At 37.5% G+C, this 21,342-nt stretch overlaps 2 protein-coding genes across 2 annotated transcripts in view; one reads left to right on the forward strand and one right to left on the reverse strand.

The window, feature by feature from the left end:
• Nucleotides 1-3,504: 3,504 nt before the first annotated feature.
• ap2s1 (adaptor related protein complex 2 subunit sigma 1) lies at nt 3,505-13,006 on the reverse strand. Its single transcript, XM_055196004.2, has 5 exons — nt 12,846-13,006; nt 12,246-12,395; nt 11,672-11,785; nt 8,133-8,192; nt 3,505-4,781 (listed from the first exon to the last, which is right to left on the reverse strand). Exons 1-5 carry the CDS (start codon nt 12,846-12,848, stop codon nt 4,680-4,682), a joined length of 429 nt encoding a protein of 142 aa, XP_055051979.1. The 5' UTR covers nt 12,849-13,006; the 3' UTR covers nt 3,505-4,679.
• A 1,525-nt stretch (nt 13,007-14,531) lies between these two features.
• arhgap35a (Rho GTPase activating protein 35a) overlaps nt 14,532-21,342 on the forward strand; it is a 94,071-nt gene continuing 87,260 nt past the window's right edge. The window contains exon 1 of the mRNA XM_073862818.1: nt 14,532-15,205. The gene's annotated coding sequence lies outside the window, so the exon portion shown is untranslated. The remainder of the gene's footprint in view (nt 15,206-21,342) is intronic.

Below are 21,342 nucleotides of genomic sequence, written 5' to 3' on the forward strand. Positions count from 1 at the left end.
CATGTTGTCTTTGTTTTCTTTTGTGTGGGAGAAGAGTGACATTAGATGGGTTTTCATCCAAAAGTGAAGCGAATCTTGGAAAAATTCGCAAAAAAACAAACAAATGCGAATTAGGGGCGTTTCCATCAAGTTATTCGAGCGAGTGACGTGGTATTGGTAAGTAACCAACAGTAAACAAAACAAGTCACGCTTAGACAATGGAGACAGGACTGCATGTAGTCACGATGGGGCAAGATATTAATTTATTAGCAGTGCAGCTTGTAAGTTGTAATTGCTGAGCTGAAAGCTGTGCACAGAAGAAGAAATGCAGAAATTTTGATGCAGGCACTAGCAGCGACGACGTCGACCCCATATATGGTAAAGACATCGACAGCGGAAACAGCTAGACGGGCAGTCCCGTGGGTTCGCTACGTCAGAATTAATTAGGCAAATCCGTTTCCATCTCACATTTTTTCGCATTTACTCTTTTTCGCATTAATAAAAAAAAACTCAAGCGAGCGTAAAAACTTTGCGAATCAACGGATTTTGATCGAAATTTGGCGTTTCCATCACTCGTTTTCGATGCGATACTTCAAAATGCGCATAAAATCATGGTCTTCATCCAAACGTGAAGGGAATCTTTTCAACATTCGCAAAAAATGCGAATTAGGTGCGCGTCCATCAAGTTGTTTAAGCGAATGACGTATAGTAACCAGCAAACAAAACAAGGCATGCTTAGAAAAATGGAGACAGGACTGCATGTAGTCACGATGGGTCAAGTTATTAATTTATTAGCAGTGCAGCTTGTATTGCCGAACTAAATGCTGTATAGACCTTTTGCGTGTTTGCAAACAGAGATGAAGTTTCTTGTGGGCGGAGCCCAACTGGTGGCAGAAAGTGAATGCTTCTCAATAACTGTGTGAAGTGTTTTAGCGTTAAAGCTCCACTGTGTACTTTTTTTAGTTAATTCTTCGCAAAAACCCATGTTTTCTTTCAAAGTATGTGCTCATTCGTGCGTAATTACTTCCACCCCACTAGTCAAAGTATTCTCGTAAGTGTAGAATCTGCTATTTAAAATACATAATGTCGAATCTTTGAAATACATTCGCCGATGAGGGACATTCCTGAAATTCAAGCTCCGCCTTTCGCGCTTTCAGAGTCACTCACGCTGGGTGCTAGCTGAAGCCTCCGGAGGTTGCATGTGTAGGCGGTATACGTCATCAAGACAGTCTTATTTCAGACTATTAACAATTATAAAGCTGACAATTATTCTTAATTAATTGTAAATTGATGTAATATGCTTATGACTTGCGAATGTAATGCTAAGTTCATTTAAATAAACCAGGCTTGATGACGTATGCAGCCTGCGAGCTGCGTAGACTGAATCTTTCGGATTTTACAACAGCCGCACGCCGAGATAAACCTGTGATCTAATGCTTTGATTGGAAAGCCTGTTGAAGAACTGTTCTCGAGGACATTAAAACATGTCGCCAAGGAAGCGAAACGGGGATTTTAAACGACAACGCGACAGGAAATACATCAAGACCAAAGTCAGTCTTGGCGTACTGTTAGTTTTCCAAGATGGGGCTCATGAAGTTGCTACTTTCTATCTTCTCCACAGGTAATTCAGCATATTCGTTTACATCTATAAAGTCTATGTTGTAAACTTGAAGTTTTATAGTTCCTTGGCTAACTATAGCATGGTTATGCAGTTAGTGTAAACACGCATGTGGTTTAATGTGTTCGAACAGCCACACGCCGCCTCTCCGCCCATTTATGTAATCTGAGGTACTGAGATAAATGTTTTTCATCTTTTCTGACCTCTAGCACAAACACACGGTGACAGCCCTATTTTTAGCCTTTCATTGATAAAATGCCGCTGATCTGCACGTCTTTCGTTTCATTTTACAAGCGTGTGAAAGTTGAGCGATCTTATTTCACCAATATCAGAGATTAAATCTCTTACATATACGCGGACATGTAACGTTTACTTAAAACATAAGCATTGGACTCTGACATAATATTAGTTCGTGTCCATTTAAACCCGTTATTACTCCCGCTCATGTTTAAATGACAGGAGAGGGACTTGTCCACAGACCATCTCCTCAGTAATCTGGAGAGAAGCGGTCGAAAATGGACAAAAAGAGACGGATTCCAAGTAAACGTGATGTGTCTCTCTCGTCCACTTGTGATCCGATCGATGAAAACACATCTAAATACCAAGTGTAACAGCCCCTGGGATATTTTTCCTCGCGTGGATGAAAAAGGAGTGTCTTAGCTACGTATATGGTTGCTTTTTGTATGTGATTTTAAGTGGACATATCATGACAATCAGACTTTTTACATGTTTAACATACATCTGTGTGCTTTGACGGATCACAGGCAAAGTACATTGCAAATTGTTCATTGTTTTCATTGCTTTTGCTTTGTAGCTACTGGAAGCCATAGAGACAGAGCGCAGCGCGTCATAACCTGAAAACCACGCCCACCGGGGGGGAACAATCCAACCGTCTCCATTGACTTTGTATTGCGAGAGGCCGCCTCCTTGTCATTTCTGGCTTATAACAAAAAACAAAATAATGCCTTAAAGCTGCTGTGTGACAATATGTACAACTAACAAGCCAAATAACCCAGAAATAAGTTTTTATAAGCTGTCGGGCTAGAAATTAATATTCAGTTGGTTGTCATATAGAATTTTACCGCTAGATGGGAGTAGATCCTACACAGTGGAGCTTTAAACTGTGATTAGGATCCGGTGTTCTGTAGAAGTCTGTTTCCCCTATATTTCTCTTAAGTGTAATGTTTCTTATAACGTTTTCACCAAGTTACGTTTATTTTTTAAATAAATTAAAAGTTTAAATGGCTTGGCTTCTAATTGTGTGCATGTATGTAATGTATATTTGTTGTTCTTTATTGGTAAATCAATTATTTTTACAGTATGAATCGCTGAAGTACTTATAAGAGCAATACTATCATGTATTCTCTATAATATAATTTATTAAATATTTCATCATTTCCTGTTTTCAATTTCTTCCTTATATTTTTAGCCTACGTGTTTGATCTAAAACTATTATGTTTACATACAAATTAATTTGTATAGGCCTCTCTATATATTATTAACACTTTACATCGTGTGTGCTATGTTTATATATTTATTAGTAAACATCATAATTTTCCATAAACCTTCCCCATAAATATCCAATTTTCCTTTCTAAATAAAATGCTTTTTCCCAAGGCTATTGCAAGTCCCATTTATGAACAAAATAGCCAATTGGAAGTGGTTTCTTCATAATAGAAACACTATAGAAAAAATTATAGTTGTAGTGTGAAAGTTTGTAAATGCGTTAACTACATAAAATACATTTTTCATAAAAAATAATCCATTTATTTGCCCGTGAAATTGTGAAAATCCTGTGCTTGTATGTCAAACAGAAGCCACTTCATGTTTGTGTAATTGTAGTATCATCCCTTTACAGGTAGATGGCAGTATAGTACATCAAAAGAACTCACTGATTCACAAATGACTCATATTTTAACTTCATGTTTATTTTCTTGATTTCACCTTCATTGATATATATACACTTTAAGGAACACATACAAGAGTAACACCACTTATATCAATGTTTACTCCGCGATCTTACATGGATTAATAGGCAAACCTAGAATATTTTTGACTAAATTTGGACAAAAAGACGACACAACCATACAAATACAAAATAAAGTCCCATTGTAACTTTGAATCTAACTGTAATGGAAAGTTTTAAGGCCGAGCAGTTGCCATAGAGCTATTGGAGCAAATGGACCATTGCCACAAAAGGGGAAATTAAAAGTAGACCATCTTTTGTCATTTCCCCAAGCTTCATTCTTCTACTGTAACCTTGTTCTGTAAACCGCTCCCTAATCACTGGCTCTAGTTCTCCACACAGCCAACAGATTTCAATGCACAACAAGTAGCAACAGAGACTTGTTTAGATGACTGGAATGACTGGTTAGTTACACTTAAAATATCTGCATATATCATGTGTATGTACACAATACAAAAACAAGATTCACAGTACTGCTTTACGCAAGTAGCACAATATATTTGAGACGAAATTGTGGTTATCATTGAACATTTAATTTGAATACGAAATTGATTTTATTAAACGGCCTGCCAGGCCACAAGGGACTATTGTCTTGACATGTTCAGGGAGGAATGATTCAGTATAATCAGGGTTTAACATTGCTGAGATTGCTGTTTTTTTAGTAGTGTAGATGACGCTTCAATGCCACAGCAGTTTTTGGCCAAGACGACAGCCATTCTCTAGGTTTAGTGTTAATGAATGTGTTTGGAAAGGTTGCCAGTCAGACTCTTTCAAATCTACTGTGCTATAAAATTGCTCAAGTATTCAATTCTGACATTGCCAAAGCATACTGGGAAGTATTTAGGTCAATACTAAACAACCAGGGAACATTACAAGTGCATCTTTAAAATGTAACCTAATGCAAAAATGCAGAGTCATTGAATCGCAATATACTTGGAAGTGATTTTAAAGAAGAGGTGAAATGTTTGTGGTTGGATTTTAGCACGACTACACCCATACACACACAGAGAGAGAGACACACACGCACGCACATCATGGCTTGTTGCAAGCAGGGGTGGGAGGGTCCTGCTGCAATAGTGGATAATTGATTGACAGGTGTAGACACCAATGAGCTCTCTACTCCAGAGACTGCAGCATAAGGAGCTGTTTCAGGACCTTGGTCTGGCTAGTTTCTCTGATCTCTCCTGCAAGAAACATCTCATCCACCACCGTGTATACCTACAACACAATTAGACATTAAATATCAGTGACAGGAATTACTCTCCGTCATTGCTCCAGACCTGTATGACTTAATAATAAAGATACACCATGGAGATTAAAGCATATTAAACACTTCATACAATCTAACTTACAATAGCCTGCATGTGTTAAAGGGAAACTTCACCCATTTGCATTAAGCTTTGTACCGTTAGAACCCCAGTCATGTTTTTGAATGGTCGTGCACCATTCCCTCAGTTTCCCCTGAGAGGGGAGAAATACTGATTTCAGTGAGGCACTTCCTTCTTTCAACGATGTAAAAATCGTCATTTTGCGTCATTGAAAGAAGGAAATCCTGTATCTCTATTGAGTGCGAAAGACTACAGACACTCATTCCTCATTTTTCCAAGGTGGGGGCTATGGGTGGGACCCACTCACGCTTCAGACCAATTACAGATAAGTGGGTGGGACTTACGAAAATATACGAACACAGACCGAAAAAAAAACGACCAGCCGCCATCTTTATGCTAAGCTAAGCTAAACAGAAGTTGTGGAGCGAGCCAGAATTCATGTTACAATAACAGTGGAAGTTAATCAGTATTACATGGAAGAGGGTGATTTTACAAGCGTGATGCTCTAATCCGCTGTTCATTGCACCTTTATGAGCCACAATACTGCAAAGAGCTGAGGCAGATGTAGGAACAGAAGCCCGAGGAGTAGGCCGGAGCCTGGGCATCGGCTGGGTAGAGGAGCCCGGTGAAGAAGCAGCAACCATCGGCCTCTGCTGCGTAGAGAAGCTTGCCTGTTCTCTCGCTGTGTGGCTTCTTTATAACATTTCTGCATCAGATAAGGATATGGACGTTTGTTTGGTGAAGGTTTCTATGCAAGAGAGGAACTTTGCGCGCGTTTGGAACGTTTATTTCACGGACATGTTTCGGTTTACGAGCAGACGCGCTGCGGAGTATATAAGCTTGGACGGACTCGCGCCGTTTGCTTTCGGTTTAACATTTCTGGATCAGATAAGGATATGAACGTTTGTTTTGTGAATGTTTCTGGTCGCGTGCTTATTTCAAAGACGTGTTTCGGTTTACGAGCACAAGCTCCAAGAGCTGAGGCAGCGCGTCTGTGGAGATATTGTGCAGGGGACATGTTTGTGTGCAGGAAGCAGGGATAAACGGACGTCTGACTAAAGTGAGTGTTTATATTTTCTTTGTTATACTAACGTGGCATTTATGTACACAATAGCATATCTGAGCGGTGTTTTATATGTCTATATTGTGAGAGCAGTGAGGCCAATAATAACACAAATGTAATTACAGTAAAGAGAAGAGACAAAAAGAAAATTGGTAAAACTAAATAAACATTTAAAATGCATACACTTTTTTTAAGTACTTGGAAAGACATTTGTACTGTGGATCTGAAACCGCACGTTACTGTTTGAATAAGACTTTGCTACACACCAGGCCAGAGTGTGATTGTGTGTACCACAATGTAACATCACGTTTAAAAGTAAATCATGATTGGTGTCAGTCAGACACAGTGGTGGTGGCTATTTTCTTTGTTTTACTAACGTGGCATTTATGTACATAATAGCATGTCTGAGCCGTGTTCCGAGTAATGGGAGTGGCTTGCAGAGCTGTGCATTGTGGTGCATAGTGGCAGTTGTAGTTTTTCATACAAATGTGCTCTAAAGTCACATTTTGTCTTTTCTCTGTCAAATAGGCACAAAATTCTACATTTATGTTACATTTTGACTACAAATATGACTCACTTTCCATAAAGATTAATGTTCCTATCAGTGAAATGGCCCTTTAAACATGAGACTTGAGAAAATATATCCCCTGCCTACCAGCTTAAGTGTAGGCAATACTTTGAACATCTAGTGGGTGGATTTAGAAATAAATCAGGTAATTAATGCAGTAGTAATTAAATGCTATTGTTCAGAGCAACTTTTTCTATCATTTCCTTCTGGTTTTATTTTAATGGCCTCCTCCCTCTTGCACCAAATGCATCTTTATAATTGTATGACCATAATGCTGCATAACTAAAAAAAGACAAGTTACATCTTAGTATATCTCTAATTGTTGTTGGTTGAGCTGCCAATGAATCATCTCTACATATTTCTTTCACATAAAGACTTCATTTATATGATGCACTAAAGCATTTAACTCTTGAAAACAAATTTCTCATCAAAAACGATAATAGGTTCTCTGACTGGTTAACCTAAGACAGGCTGCAGCTGTTATAGGCATGGGTTTTACAACTAGTCAAAGATGACTATATATCCAAAAAGCAACTAGTCCATTTTCTATATTTTTAACATTTAAGCTCTGTTTTTCTGTTTTTTTTTTTTTTTTTTGCACAGGCCTACTAAAGGGTTAATGGTGCCAGATGGTGATCAACAGTAAAAATGACAAATTGTACCTCTTTGCAAAAGGTAAAACCACAATGAATCGAAAATGCATAATAAGGTGCCATGGCTCTGCAATTAAAAATTTTTGTTATAATGGAAGTCAATGGGGCAAAATTGTCCACAAACTATAAATGATTTATAAATAAATAACATCTGATGTTACACTAAAACTAAACTGCATCTAATCCTTCAAATGTCTTTACTAATCTTTTACCTGCCCAAGACTGTGATAAAGGTAAAAGAAAATCAATTTTGTGTGATTTTTTTCCCAAATCAGTGACACCACTTGGCAATTCAAAAGTTAAAATCATGGAATTTTTGTAAACATTTGGTAGTTTTGATCAGTACTGAGGTTGATTAACAGATTTATGCAAACAAATTTGGAAAACAAATTCATCTGATACATTTTTACCGCAGTTTAATTTAGTGGCCATTTTTGGCCACTAACAACAAATAAGGGTAGTAAATTTCCCCACGGTAAATTGTTAAGTTTTTGAAAAATTTCAAAGCATTTTCTTAAAATATGTGTAAATATAAGAGTTGTCACCAAAAACCATTCCATTTGCTGAAACACAGAGAAAGTTGTGGCCAAATTAAGACTAAAAAATAACAAAAATGGCCCCAACAACACATACGGATTAAAACCTGTATGAGTTTCTTTACTCTGTTGAACACAAAAGAAGATTTTTTGATAAATGATTGTAACCACACAGTTGATGGTACCCATTGACTTCCACAGTGGGAAAAACAAATAATATGAAAGTCAATGGGTACTGGCAACGGTGCGCCTACTGTCTATGATCAAAATATCACCTTCTTTGTTCAATAAAACAAGGTTTAAAACATCATGACGGCAAGTAAATGATTTGACAATGCAACAATAGTAGTTAAATATTAAATGGCACCTGTGGCCCTCAAACATTTGTTTTTGAGATGTGAAAAGACGTCATATGCTTTACCTTGTAGAAATTGAAGACCAGATCTAATTCGCACACATTGTGGAAATATTCATTCAAAACCTGCCGAGCAAGAAGAAAAAACAATTGCTGCAAATTGCTTCATTGTAACTATTATATACTTACAATAAAAAACTATCAGTGCTGCGTGCTGGGTTGATTTTGATCGTTTTGAAACATACCCAACATGATATAAAGTCAAAATCGCAGGCAATATACCAATATATTTGAAGAATGTGAATTTATACACAAGTTTATTTCCTTCCTATGCCAGAGTTCACCAAACTTGACCTTTTGTACCCAGCAAAACATAAAAATCTTTGCATGTGCTCACGTACCCACTGTCCTGCATTTACATAGACTGTAAACAGAACTTTAAAGGGACAGTTTACCCAAAATAAAAAATAATTTAATAATTTAATTTACTCATCCTCTTGTTGTCCTAAACCTGTACTGAGCTTTTTTTTATTCTGATGAACACAAAAGGAGATATTTTGATAAATGATACCAACCACACAGTTGACCCATGGACTTTCATAGTAGGAAAAACAAATACGATGGAAGTCAACTGTGTACTTTCCATCATTTATCAAAATATCTTCATTTGTATATTTAACAGAATTAAGAAACTACAGGTTTGTAACAACATGAGGGTGAATAAATGATGACAGAATTTTCATTTTGGGTGAACTATCCCTTTAAAGGCACTATTAGGACAGCGACGGGTGGCCGGGTGACCCAGCAGCAGTGGTGTGACTTTTAATCCAGTGATATTTAGCGTATGGGGCGGTTTGGCTGATGTGGGGATATGATGGGGGAGTTGTTTACAGTCAGGGTCAGAGGAAGTCCTAGCATTCCATGTCACAATGTTCTTGAACTCCTAGCCGATGGTTTCCCTCACGGCCACATTCCATCTGTCTCCAAGACACAGAAAATAACGCCGGCAAAAGAGCTCTCCGAAGGTCCGAGGTCCGTATATTTACCTGTTTGTTTGCGTATAAACAACGCAGACGTGATCTACAGTCAACGACTGCAGTTGAACTAAAAGGGTTACAACAATACTCACAGAATATTTTGAGAATTTCTCATTCTCATAAAGCACAGACAAGAAAAAAAAGACTGAAAATAAAGTGCTCTAGTACAGCGTTAAGATTAAATAGAAAATCTATCAGGTATAGATGTTATGAAATTTAACTTTGACCTCCACCAAGATATAATATGAATAAAAGAGGCAAATAGTAGATTCATGAGATTTAAGTTGTATATACCCAAAACAAATTAAAATCTCATCTTTGACCACCAGACACAGATACAACAGAGCCAGCGGCAAATTATAGACGGTTTCATCGGACGCGATACACGTCTGGATCTGAACTTTACTTCCGGTTTCGTTTTTTTTAATGGTCTGACTAGTTGCTAAACTGATCTCTTGAACAAATGCCTCGTCGAAAATAACAAATGTTTTGGTTTCCTAGGTAATCTATGTGTTGTTTTTTTGCTTGTTATATAAATAAACTACGTTTAAAGAACTTTGTTGTTATTTATTCTTAGCAGAGTTTACCGGAAGTTACGTGCGGACCACGACAGCCGCTTGTTTATGTTGTTACTGCTGAAACCATCTATAGGAGTGGCAGAGATGAGACTGTGGTCGGCAGGACACACGTGCGCTGACGCCCGCTGGTCACAAATGGAACTCACACATCCAAATACGTCTTGGCTATTTTTTCAATAGGCGCTAACTTTACTAATCAACTGCAGATTTGAAGATTATACAGGTTTATATTACAGGGCTGTTGAAGGCTTTATTCTGATTGGCTTAAAAATAGGCACCAGAGCAATGTATGTGGTAACCGTGGTATAAAAGGGATAATTGACTGATTTATTTGAAAATAATGCAATTTTCAAATAAAACGGCCCGTCGTTAATTATTCCATACATATTCTCGCCTACACTAATCTTAAAACTACATTTTGTGACCCAGAAACAGTAATATTAAAGAGACAGTAAGTAGAATTTACCCCCATTTAAACGAATCATGCTCTCTAGCACCTCGCTTTTCCAAATGCGTGCTGTAACTACGTTAGCCGTTATGTACTCACTGATCTCCTTGTCTGTTTTAGCTGGTTCACGTGTTCTGAACGAAAACATGTTGTGGTAGGCTAGAGCTTTTTGTCCCTCCCTGCTATTATAGTTTTTCAATATAACGGAACGACATGGAAGCCCCCTTGGACTTACCCGTTCAATGTAAATAAAGAGAAGAAATTCTAAGCTTACAAAGTAAAGTCAGATCATCGGCAGACACATATTTATGAATAAAGACATTGATTTTGACTAATAAAATACTTTTAAAACTACACATTGTCCCTTTAAGAAACTGCTATGTCTATTGAGTAGCCACGCACCATTTCGATTGGAGAGCTTTAGAAAAAGTCACATAATTTCCGGAAAGGGAACATAAAGGGTTTTTGTGATGCATTATAGGAGTTTTTAGGGAACGAACGTTCCAGTGCACTAAAAGGATTTTGCAATTTATCCTCAACTCTTCCCTGCTAGCATCTAATACAGAATTAATATCCAGTGTTAAGCTATAATATGCAACTAACAGTCGATCATTTACTAAAGAAACGTTTATTGATCTAAAGCCCTATTTGGACGTGATTAGTTTTACAGGGGGACCTCTGAGAAAATCGTGCTTCTCAGAGGTCCTCCAAGTTTTTAATCCCGTCCGAATCGGCCATGTCTGTGTTTTTCTCTGACAACCCCCGTAAGAATTCCAGAGCAATTTACCTACTGTTTTTCGCCAAACTCAGAGGTCCTCTGAGAAATTTAATCCCGTCTGGATGCACATATCTGTGTTTGCCCGCAATATCTTTTGAAAACGCGGTTCATTTCGTGTTTTGGCCAACGTGATCTGCCGTAAGTTCTTACTAATGCGCGTATATTGTATTTCCTGAGTCCCATTCATTCAGATATGAATGTTTTTTGCATTCGGCAAAAAGAAATAATTAAATCAAGACGAGCTGAATATCATACACTGTTAAGACTGGCCACTCTAATATCATAAACGTCATAAGAAACTCTGTTCAAAGTTGTTCAACTCCGGAATGGTAATGTTAATTAATAAAGATATTAAATTGTATTAATCATTATTTCTTCATTTCTTTGTGTTTATTATTATAAGCAGACAGTTTTATAAAACACGTAGGCTAACGTTACTTTAGTAGGATTTGTGTATATTTTATTTTGATTTGTTAAAATTAAAATAATAAATTACATGTTCTGTCATAATTTTACATTTAAAGCAAAATATGAAACATTACAAACATGCGTATCCAGAGCACGTGCTACTGCAATGCCCAAATGCATGAAACAGACACTCCCATCTCTGGAATAGCCTGCATCATTTTAATCTTGTCCGAATCGGTACATAAAATCACAGACGTCCTGGGGGACACGTTGAAACTCAAACGTCGTTTGGAAAACTAATCCCGTCCGAATAGTGCTTGAGCAGGATTTATAAGCTAGTGTTTAATATAGTTTACCTCAACAAAGTTGTGAATAGCCTCCAGGTAAGCCAGGTTATTGTCCGTAACATCTACACAGATACAGAAGTACAGGCCAGCGTACCGCCTGTAAATGATTTTGAAGTTTCTGAACTGCAGGGGAAAACAACAGTGCACATGAGAGATGAATTAGAAGTGGCAATTCAATATTATATTGATATCTGGGTGTAGTGATATGAAAATTTTGAGATTCTGCAAGTTTAGTATATAGTTATTCAATACTTTTTTTTTATACCACGGGACTGTTGAATGCTTTATTCTAATAGGCTGAGAAATGTTTCATGGGTCTTGATTATTTTTCTTTAAACCGCACACTTAACCTTTCAAATTTCTTAAAAATAGGCACCAGAGGAATGTTTGTTGTAACCGTGGTATAAGAATAATAATTGACTTCGATCCTTTGAATTATTTGAAAATAATGTACACCCACAGTGTTTTTAAATAATTCAATGGCCTGTCTTCAATTATTCCTTACATATTACTATCTTTAAAAGTTTCTCATTTTAATGCACTGGTCACATTACTTAAGGATTTTATGTTTAAAGTGCTGTACCTCTACAAAGTTGGTGTGTTTGGCATCACGGACTGTCACAACAGCATGAACCTCTTCAATAAGCTTCTGTTTTTCATCATCGTCAAACTGCATGTACCACTTTGCCAGTCTGGTCTTCCCTGCCCGGTTTTGGATGAGGATAAATCGGATCTGCACAGGAATTAAACGGACAAAAGTTCAGGCCTGGCTGTCAAAAAGCTTTAATTTCATCTAGTAAAGTAAATGAAAGCAGGACCTGACAGTCACTGTAAAAATAACACTGAATTAAAATACTCGTGCTACATATAGATTTTAATTCCATTATAGATTTTTTCTTGTATAAATTATAACTTTACTAATTCACCGATTAAACAGTAACACCAAAAACAGGAAATAGTATGTACCTTCTGACACATTCAGTTATTTCTATTGTTAAATTGTTATTCGTGTTCATTAAATAAATAATGACTGGTAATTATTATCTTCATTTCATGTCTATATAAAATTATTTCTGACCTCTGTTATCGACATATTCTTGGTTAGCCTGTTAGCTGAGGCGAACTGACATTTAAAATATTAAAACTAACAAATGAATCTTCTTGATTAAGTATTTGGACTTACCATTATGCTGTGTGTTTACAAATCCAAGTCGTCTGTTTTATTTTAATGAATGTTTATTTGTATATTTAAGGAAAAAGAAGCTTGAGCTAGGTTCCGTAGCCGTCCGCTATCTTTACCGGACAGGATGCGAACAGAAGGCCGTTGGCGCTAGGAATTATGGGTATTGTAGGTTCGTATTCCAAACATTATCATACAACGATAGCAAGAGAATGTGACTCCAAGACTACAAGTACCATGTTGATACTGGAAAGCTATGACGACAATAGCACATGACTTGGGAGCCTAATCAAATTATTTATAACTTTTGATATGTCTTTTGCTTAAGCCACTCAATAAACATATATTTATGTTATACATATATTCATAAATACATTGAAATAGATCCCAGGGCGAATTTCCATAATATCATCCTAAAATGAATTATAAAGAACTCTTTGAAAAATCGAATTAAATAATATGCATTCACTGATGTCGGAAATAATTTAAATTGTTCAGTTATTTTGAGGAAGCAAAATAAAAGTCGTTCTGTTTCTGCCTCATTCAGATGTATATTTTTGTTACTTTTTTGTAGTCGTGTCAACTGTCAAAAGTTGATTCATATTGTGTAAGGTTGTTTTAATAACAGGAATACAGTGCATAAACCAGTGACAAAATACAAGTCTCATTCTAACAGCTTTACCATACACATAACAAATTATAAGTCTGCAATTGTGTCCTTTATATAGTAACATGTTGATACATGTTGTTATGTAAAATGGATGAGTAGATTTGTCATTTCCACACTCATTTTTAGTACTTGTTTACCTTCTGCTTCAGAAACATATTCAAGGATGAATCTGTCTACTATAGAACATTGTCCAGAAAAGTTGTCCAGGGTCTCTGTATTGAGCAGGGGGTTTGTGCTCTGATTGCACAACTGTGAGAGGAAGAATGTGGTGGCCCTTGGGACAAAAAAAATATTTCAGCTGCAGGCCAGAGGTGGGAGTAGAGACCTCTCCAGTGCAGTTTCTTCACTTCACCAGGATAGTTTGTTGTGAAAGGCTGCTGTTTAGAAAATGTGCTATTTTTGCTAATTAACTGTGTGGCATAATAAACACTGTACGATAAACTGCAAATAAATCGATGTTTGAATTTAGCTTCTGTTTCCGTAATATTTATACAGGACTTGGGAAACTGTGTCAGTTTTGTATGCTTTCAGTTATTCACTAATAAGTAAATAACTGAAAGCATGTCCTGGTCCCTCACAAAAATAACGATTGATTAACCATAGATGGTTTATTTTTAGTAAAACTACAGTAACCAGTTTATCATGGTATAGGTACAGAAACAAATAATTTTTTATAAAGTTAAACTATTACAAGTGGCAAATGTCGACAGCAAAAAAAAAAAAAAAACCTTGATACAACAAAATCATGCTTAAGGGATTTGTGATGATATTGGATTTTTAACGACAAAATCCACATATTTTAACACACATATTTATAAATACGAACATACATTTATTGCCTAACCCTAGAAATGTACGAATATAAACGTCATCATGAGACAACACAGGAGCCAACTTTGTTTACTTATTTATAGGAAATGGTTATACATTTACCTATTTATATAGGAAAAGAGCAATAAAAATGATAATATCATGATCAACAGATGACAACCGCGCCTTTAGATAAGTGCGTGCGTTATAATGATGAGTGTGAGCGCGCGCTAGTGTGCGTGTGCGGTAATTGTGTCCATGCGCGAGACTACAGCTTTCCCTATTCTCTCCGAGCACAGGGAGGGAGGAGAGACCGAGGACGGGAGAAGGGCCGCCATTATCGGGAAGCTGAAAAAACACATTAACGCACACATTCACCATCACTGTATTTGGCGTTTACAGTGGGAGAAGTGCTTTCTCCGCTGAGGAAAATCGCTTCGTCAGACTGCGCGTTTACGACTGAAGCGCGCGATCAACACGGGCAACTCGAGATGTTTTGGACACAACAAAGGAAATTATAAGTGCTCAAAAACAACGTGGTGAACCCAAGGGAAGACACAACGATAGAAAGCTTTCCCCCCTCTTTTTTTTAACGCCCCCTCCTATCCAACACCGCGATCTAGTATTACAGTCAGATTTTTGTCGATGTTTTTTTGCCTTTTGTTCAGCATTTAGGAAGAGATACGCAAATCAGATTGTTGAAAACTTTGAGAATACGATCCGTCAGGGATTGGATCGGGATCGGACAGTTGCGGAAGAAAAACCTTGATGTTTACGGGACCACTGCTGGACTATTAATATTATTATTATTTTTTCATCTTGATTAATTTCCTGAGCCGGTTGCTACTGCTGATACAGGAGTGAACGAGAGAGGCATGCTGTGGTATGTCTTTCCTTTTTCTGTGTATTTCCTCTGGATCCCGTAAGCCAACTGCTTTGAGTTTTAATTTGCGTGTTGTTATAAAAATACCATGAGCTATAAAAATACTCTCTGTTTCACTTTGTCGCCGATAAAAGCTGTAGGTTGGTTTGTTATCCCATGCAGTTGCTCCCATAAGGTTGGGATCATTTGTAATTACTTTACTGTTCCTTTAATAATTAGTTACGATTTTGTATTTATATATCTCTCATAGGTGTTTAAAACATTTCCCATAAGTGCTTTTATGATATTTGAATATATATCCTGACTTACAGCTGTCATATGGCGAATGAAAGATCACAGGCCAGTTTTAATATCTTCTTAGTTAGTCTTACATCTTTTCCATATGTGTATTTTGCTTTATGATAATCATGACCAATCATTTCTGTATAGTTACTAGGTATAGTAATAGAAATGGGTGAGGATTGTCTTCCAGCAGTGTTTGTTATAACATTGCATCACCCCAGTAAAGCACTGACGTATCTTCTTTAGATCTGATACATTGTTACTCCTGCGCTTGTTTGTAACATTGCTTCGCCCCCTCCCCAAATAAAACACACAAAACAGTGCAGTTCACATATTAAACCAACTATTAATGATGAGTTACTTTCTTATTTTATCATGTTCTGCATGACCTCTCAAGTCCTGGTCCAAAGTCCGTTGGATAGTTGAAAAATATTTGACTTTGGTTGTGTAATGCAGTTAGTTGGTGATGATCCAGAAACAGCTGGTTGTGAATAACTCCAGGCCCAGGAACTAGCAGAGACACATGACATGTTTCTTTTTAGTCTTGACTATTTCCTTTAGTATGTGCATTTATTCATCTTTGTTGCAAAAGTTGCAGTGTTTAAGCAACACACAACCGTATTTGGTTGATGATGTACCTTTATTAGTAATAGTAGACTGATATAATGGACAGTCATTTACTGTATGTGGTCGATATTTGGCTATTTTGAAATTGTTGGATTGGACAGATAACTGACCAGAAGTTGTATTTCGAAGCTGAACTGGTAAAGCATTAGCAGCCCAAAGAATATGGCTTTGGATGATTAAAATGTATAGAATGAATTTGGAAAAAGTGCCTGCCCATATGCATGGATGTAAATGCAAAATAAGCATCATTGTAAATTATTTTCTATATGCAATATATCAGGCTATGCTGAAGTCAGCCAAATATCAGTCGAAAACTTGTCCTGAGCGATATACTCTCAAATCTCTTGTTCTTGATCGTTTTTCAAGCGCTAACTAATAGATTCATTTTTACATTAGGCTGTTCTTTGTCATTCTAATGATAGCAAATTCCCTGTCTAAACTTGGCACGCTACGCATTATTTTATATATTCCAGGTGGCGGTTTGTGTGCTTGATCACTGGTGTATATTTGTTTTACTGTCTGGACTGTCAGGCTTGTAACAGATTAAACTGTGGCCCTTAGCTGATAGGCTAAATGTTTAGTGCAGAAAATAATACGTTGCGGTGATATGTTGTCCTCTTGCATTCAGGAGTATCATTTATAAGCCCTGTTGACAATGTAATATCAATTGAATCCCACTGTTATTTCTTCAGGGAAGACATGACAGGGGTTTGAAGAAACACAGAAATATCAGCGAGTCAGACTCAGTGGAATTTTGTTGACGATGGTTGATTGAGTAAGCCGAGAAGGTGCTCATCATCCACATGAAAGTTCATCAAAACGGGAATGAAGGATAAGGATTGGAATGTGAGTTCAGACCCATACATTTAACTGAATAGTAGCAAAAGTGGGAATTCTTCATTTTAAGGATAAACCATGTGCATGAAAATGCAATCTGGCAGGGCGTTTAAGAATGTTATGACCGGATTAGTTGCACAAATAGTCAAGCTGTAAACCAAGACATTACAGTAAACGCTTTCTGATCGCTCACCTGGTTGTTTGTAAGTAAATATCACCCCTGAGCGCCCTCCGTCTAAACACTGTTCTTCTTTGAAGTGGTATTTAATCATTATGGCTGCCTTGGTTGGGTTGCTAAGAAAATTCCTCTAGAACTTAGCAACAGTGCTTACATACCTGAGCGGTGTAGTACACATTTAATAAAGCTCATACCACCAGTGTAAACTTTCAAGACTCAATTGTTTAAGTGAAGGATCTGTACTTTTCTTTAATTTCTGAACGCAAGACCCCGCGACCCCTCCGAGCCCCCAGCTGTTATGTGAAGAATGCAGCTGGGTTTCAGTGTAATCAAACGCTTCAGGCCTTGAGCACAACTGACATGTTTCTTCTTATGTTGTATGGGCTCTAAGTGAGGGTTAACAGTTAAGGTTGCGGAGAGAGATTGTAAGAGTTTTCCTTGTGACGGCTTTGGAATTCAGCGCAGAAACCGATTGATCTGCTGTCACGTCTTTCTAGACTTTAAACAGGTAGACAGACCTCGCATTGACTCCGCGATTGCAATCTGTGGCTTTGCTTTTCCAGAAATTCACAAACATTTTGAGCTGGCCGATGGTAGTGGTAGATAAGAGTCAAAGGTTTATCTGAGCTTTAATGTCTCATTCCTCAGACCCGTTTAAATGTACACACTAAATATGTATATGTTTCATGTACACTCTAAAAAAACAAACGGTGCTATATAGCACCAAAACTGTTGATTTGAATCGTAACCATAGAAGAACCATTTTTAGTGCCATATAGCACCGGTGAAGCACCAGTGTAGCACCTGTGTAGAACCATACAGGGGGCCTATAGCACCACTATAGCACCACATTTGGCTCTACATAGCACTATATGGTTCTACACAGGTGCTTCACTGGTGCTTCACCGGTGCTGTGTGGCACTGGAGGCGGTTCTTCTATGATTGTGAGCGGGGAACCACTTTTGGTGCTATATAGCACCTTTTGTTTTTAGAGTGTATGTGATCCATCTAAAGATCTGAGACCAGTCTATGATATAGACTAGACTATATGTGTTATGTGTTTGAAACTGTAATGGCAGATCCGGCCATAATAAGTTTGATATTTAGTTCTTTGTGGTTGACCTTAGCACGAATAGGTGCATTTGTTGAACCATCATGCCTCTAAATGCTTTTCACCTTTATTAATATCTTTGTGATTTGCATGAATAAAGCTCTTGTGATCCGATTAAGTTCTTCACTGTGTTTCAAACTCCAGCCACTGATCATCTGTCAAATGTCTGGCCAAACAAGACATGTTGCCAAAAGTTTAGATTTGAGATATTTTAGGTGTCATTTTATCCAGTTTCATTCTTTTCCTTGAATTACGATTTTTGCATGGCTGACGATAAAGACGAGCACATACTTTAGATTTATGTTGAAGCGGGAACCCAGGCCATATCTAGCGACCAGAATACATATAGTTGTGCCTTAAAGCAGTAGTTCATGAAAGTATAGTTTTCGTTCAATTATTTTAATGATGAATGCTGTGTTGTTAGGGATGCACCCATATGGAAATTTTGGCCGATAACAGATAACTCTTTAAATTTGGGGGTGATAACCGATATCTATAGGCCGATAAATATTCATATTATTTTCACAATGAAAAACTCGCAGACCGCGGACATCTTGTCTTTGCGCTAGACTAGCATACTCTTCTTAAGCCCGCAAAAGGTGTCATCTTCGTGCTATGTCACAGAAAGCACCAATCAAAACTCCACATGGCCAGCAATGAGCAAGTGAAGTGGTTCAACAAACCAAAATAATCCATAATTTATCGGCTCTCATTTATTGGCCTAATTTTGCTATTAGACCGATAACCGATAATATTAAAAATAAGCATTTATCGGCCGATAACGATATGTCGGCCGATATATCGTGCATCCCTACGTGTTGTTTTTGCAGCCCTTTTTTAGTCACGTTTTAGTCGATGAAAACGCAAAAAGGTTTCAGTCAAGTTTTAGTCAACGAAAACGCAAAAAGGTTTCAGTCAAGTTTTAGTCGACGAAAACGCAAAAAGGTTTCAGTCAAGTTTTAGTCGACGAAAATGCAAAAAGGTTTTAGTCGATGAAAACGCAAAAAGGTTTTAGTCGATGAAAACGCAAAAAGGTTTTAGTCGATGAAAACGCAAAAAGGTTTTAGTCGATGAAAACGCAAAAAGGTTTTAGTCGATGAAAACGCAAAAAGGTTTTAGTCGATGAAAACGCAAAAAGGTTTTAGTCAAGTTTTAGTCAACGAAAACACAAAAAGGTTTTAGTCAAGTTTTAGTCAATGAAAATGCAAAAAGGTTTTAGTCAAGTTTTAGTCGACGAAAACACAAAAAGGTTTTAGTCAAGTTTTAGTCGATGAAAACGCAAAAAGGTTTTAGTCAAGTTTAAGTCAATTTTATTAAAAAAAGTAGTCTTTAACAAATTAATTTAGGTTAAAAAGTATTGGAAATGGGCTTAGGTTTGACAAGTAGATACATGTAAAACCTTAAGCTTATCATGAAATGTGTCACAAGCTGATTGTCGAGTAAAATTGAATGTGTATGATATGTTAACAGCGTCACTTGTTAGTTACCTTTGAAAAAATATCAGCATGATGAGCCTTCAGGAGCAGCTTGAGGTTGGTGGTATTCTTCCCACCTAGTTTGTGGCCACATTTACCGTCGTCTCCCAATATGCATTCCGTTTTTCTTTCTGATGGATTACACTGAAAGTATGTCCATAAATCATCTCGTCGTTTCCATTTATTGGCATCACCGCCACGGTCCTTCGAGCTTGCCACAGCCGAAGGTGTGTTATTGTTGAATGAAATCTGGTGCGCGTGCGCGACATGGCGGCAGCCGGGTGGTGGGCGTACCCAAAACAAGGGTAGAAAGCGGCAGCATTGCTAATATGTTTTAGCTAAAAACAGACAGATTTTAGCAGAAATGACATGCGTTGTGAATGTCCGCCTCGTCTCGTCAACGAAAACTCGAAAGCGTCTCGTCATGTTTTCGACACCTTAGAGACATTCTTAGCTAGTTATCGTCATAAAAAAAGGTGCGTCAACAAAATCATTTCGTTATCATCATCGTTGACGAAAACAACACTGGATGGATGGATGTGCTTGTTGGAGCTTTGCCATGTTGGCTCCTAAATAAGTAGATAAAATGACCAGCCTGATGTCACGAGAATTCTCACGGTGGTGCAGTGGTTATGACATCCGTCACAGTACTAAGGATTTCTGTATTTCGGTGAACTATTCCTTGACCAACCACCATTATGGAGCTAAATTTTACACATGCATCACTCACATTTTCTTCACCTACGCTTGTCCTTATTATTGTTTGTTTATTGCAAGCAATATTTGTTTGAAACATCTGCTCCCTTACAGGCTGCAACACTTTTTTTTCGTATGGAAAAACAAGCAGATGGCTCATAAATGTAGCTACTACAAGCTTTGACTATGGCATTTCTGAAATGTGACCTAGTCTTGGTCTTCTTAGGATTGTTATGTTTCTTGGAGTGACTTAAAAATCATATTAACTCTGGCGGTAATTGTTTTCAGGCAATTTGCAAAGCTTGGCAAGAATAAAACGAAGTACGCTGTTTGAAAAGTGAGCATGAATTAAGCTGTGTTTGATAAAGCAAGGAGCTAATTATAGCCGGTTTAGCATGCATTCTCTAGATTACAGAACTCCCGTCCTGAATGAAATCCTTGTTTGAGGCTGAATTACAAGAAAAGGAAACTGGCATTTTGTAATAAGTATCCAAATTTCCATAAGGAAATCTGTGCCTAGCCCTCCCTTCTAGTGTTTTTCATGACATACGGCATTTGATATAGTGAGCAACAACTAGGGAGTCTGTCTGGCTTTATTGCAGTAGGTTCAGATTTTGTTACCCAGTAACCCCCAATATTGGAATTTATAAACTTGGAAACCCAACTGAAGTAATTTCTATATAAAATCATCTGTCGACATTCTGTGAAAATATTACTTTGATATCTGAGTACGATCATGTCAAAGAATTAAGTCAATGATTGAAATTAAACTTTGATCCTGTAATCTCATTATTAGATTACAAGAAATACCACATCTGTTGCAAACTTTGCAGGATGGCGAGGGGTGGTGACCCTCGCTTCTATAGCGGGGCACGATCCATTGTCAGATCCATCGCTATTGCCCTACGCAACAATGGCCACTCGCATTGTT

The sequence above is a fragment of the Misgurnus anguillicaudatus genome, chromosome 24 (assembly GCF_027580225.2).
Source record: "Misgurnus anguillicaudatus chromosome 24, ASM2758022v2, whole genome shotgun sequence".
Classification (NCBI taxonomy): domain Eukaryota; kingdom Metazoa; phylum Chordata; class Actinopteri; order Cypriniformes; family Cobitidae; genus Misgurnus; species Misgurnus anguillicaudatus.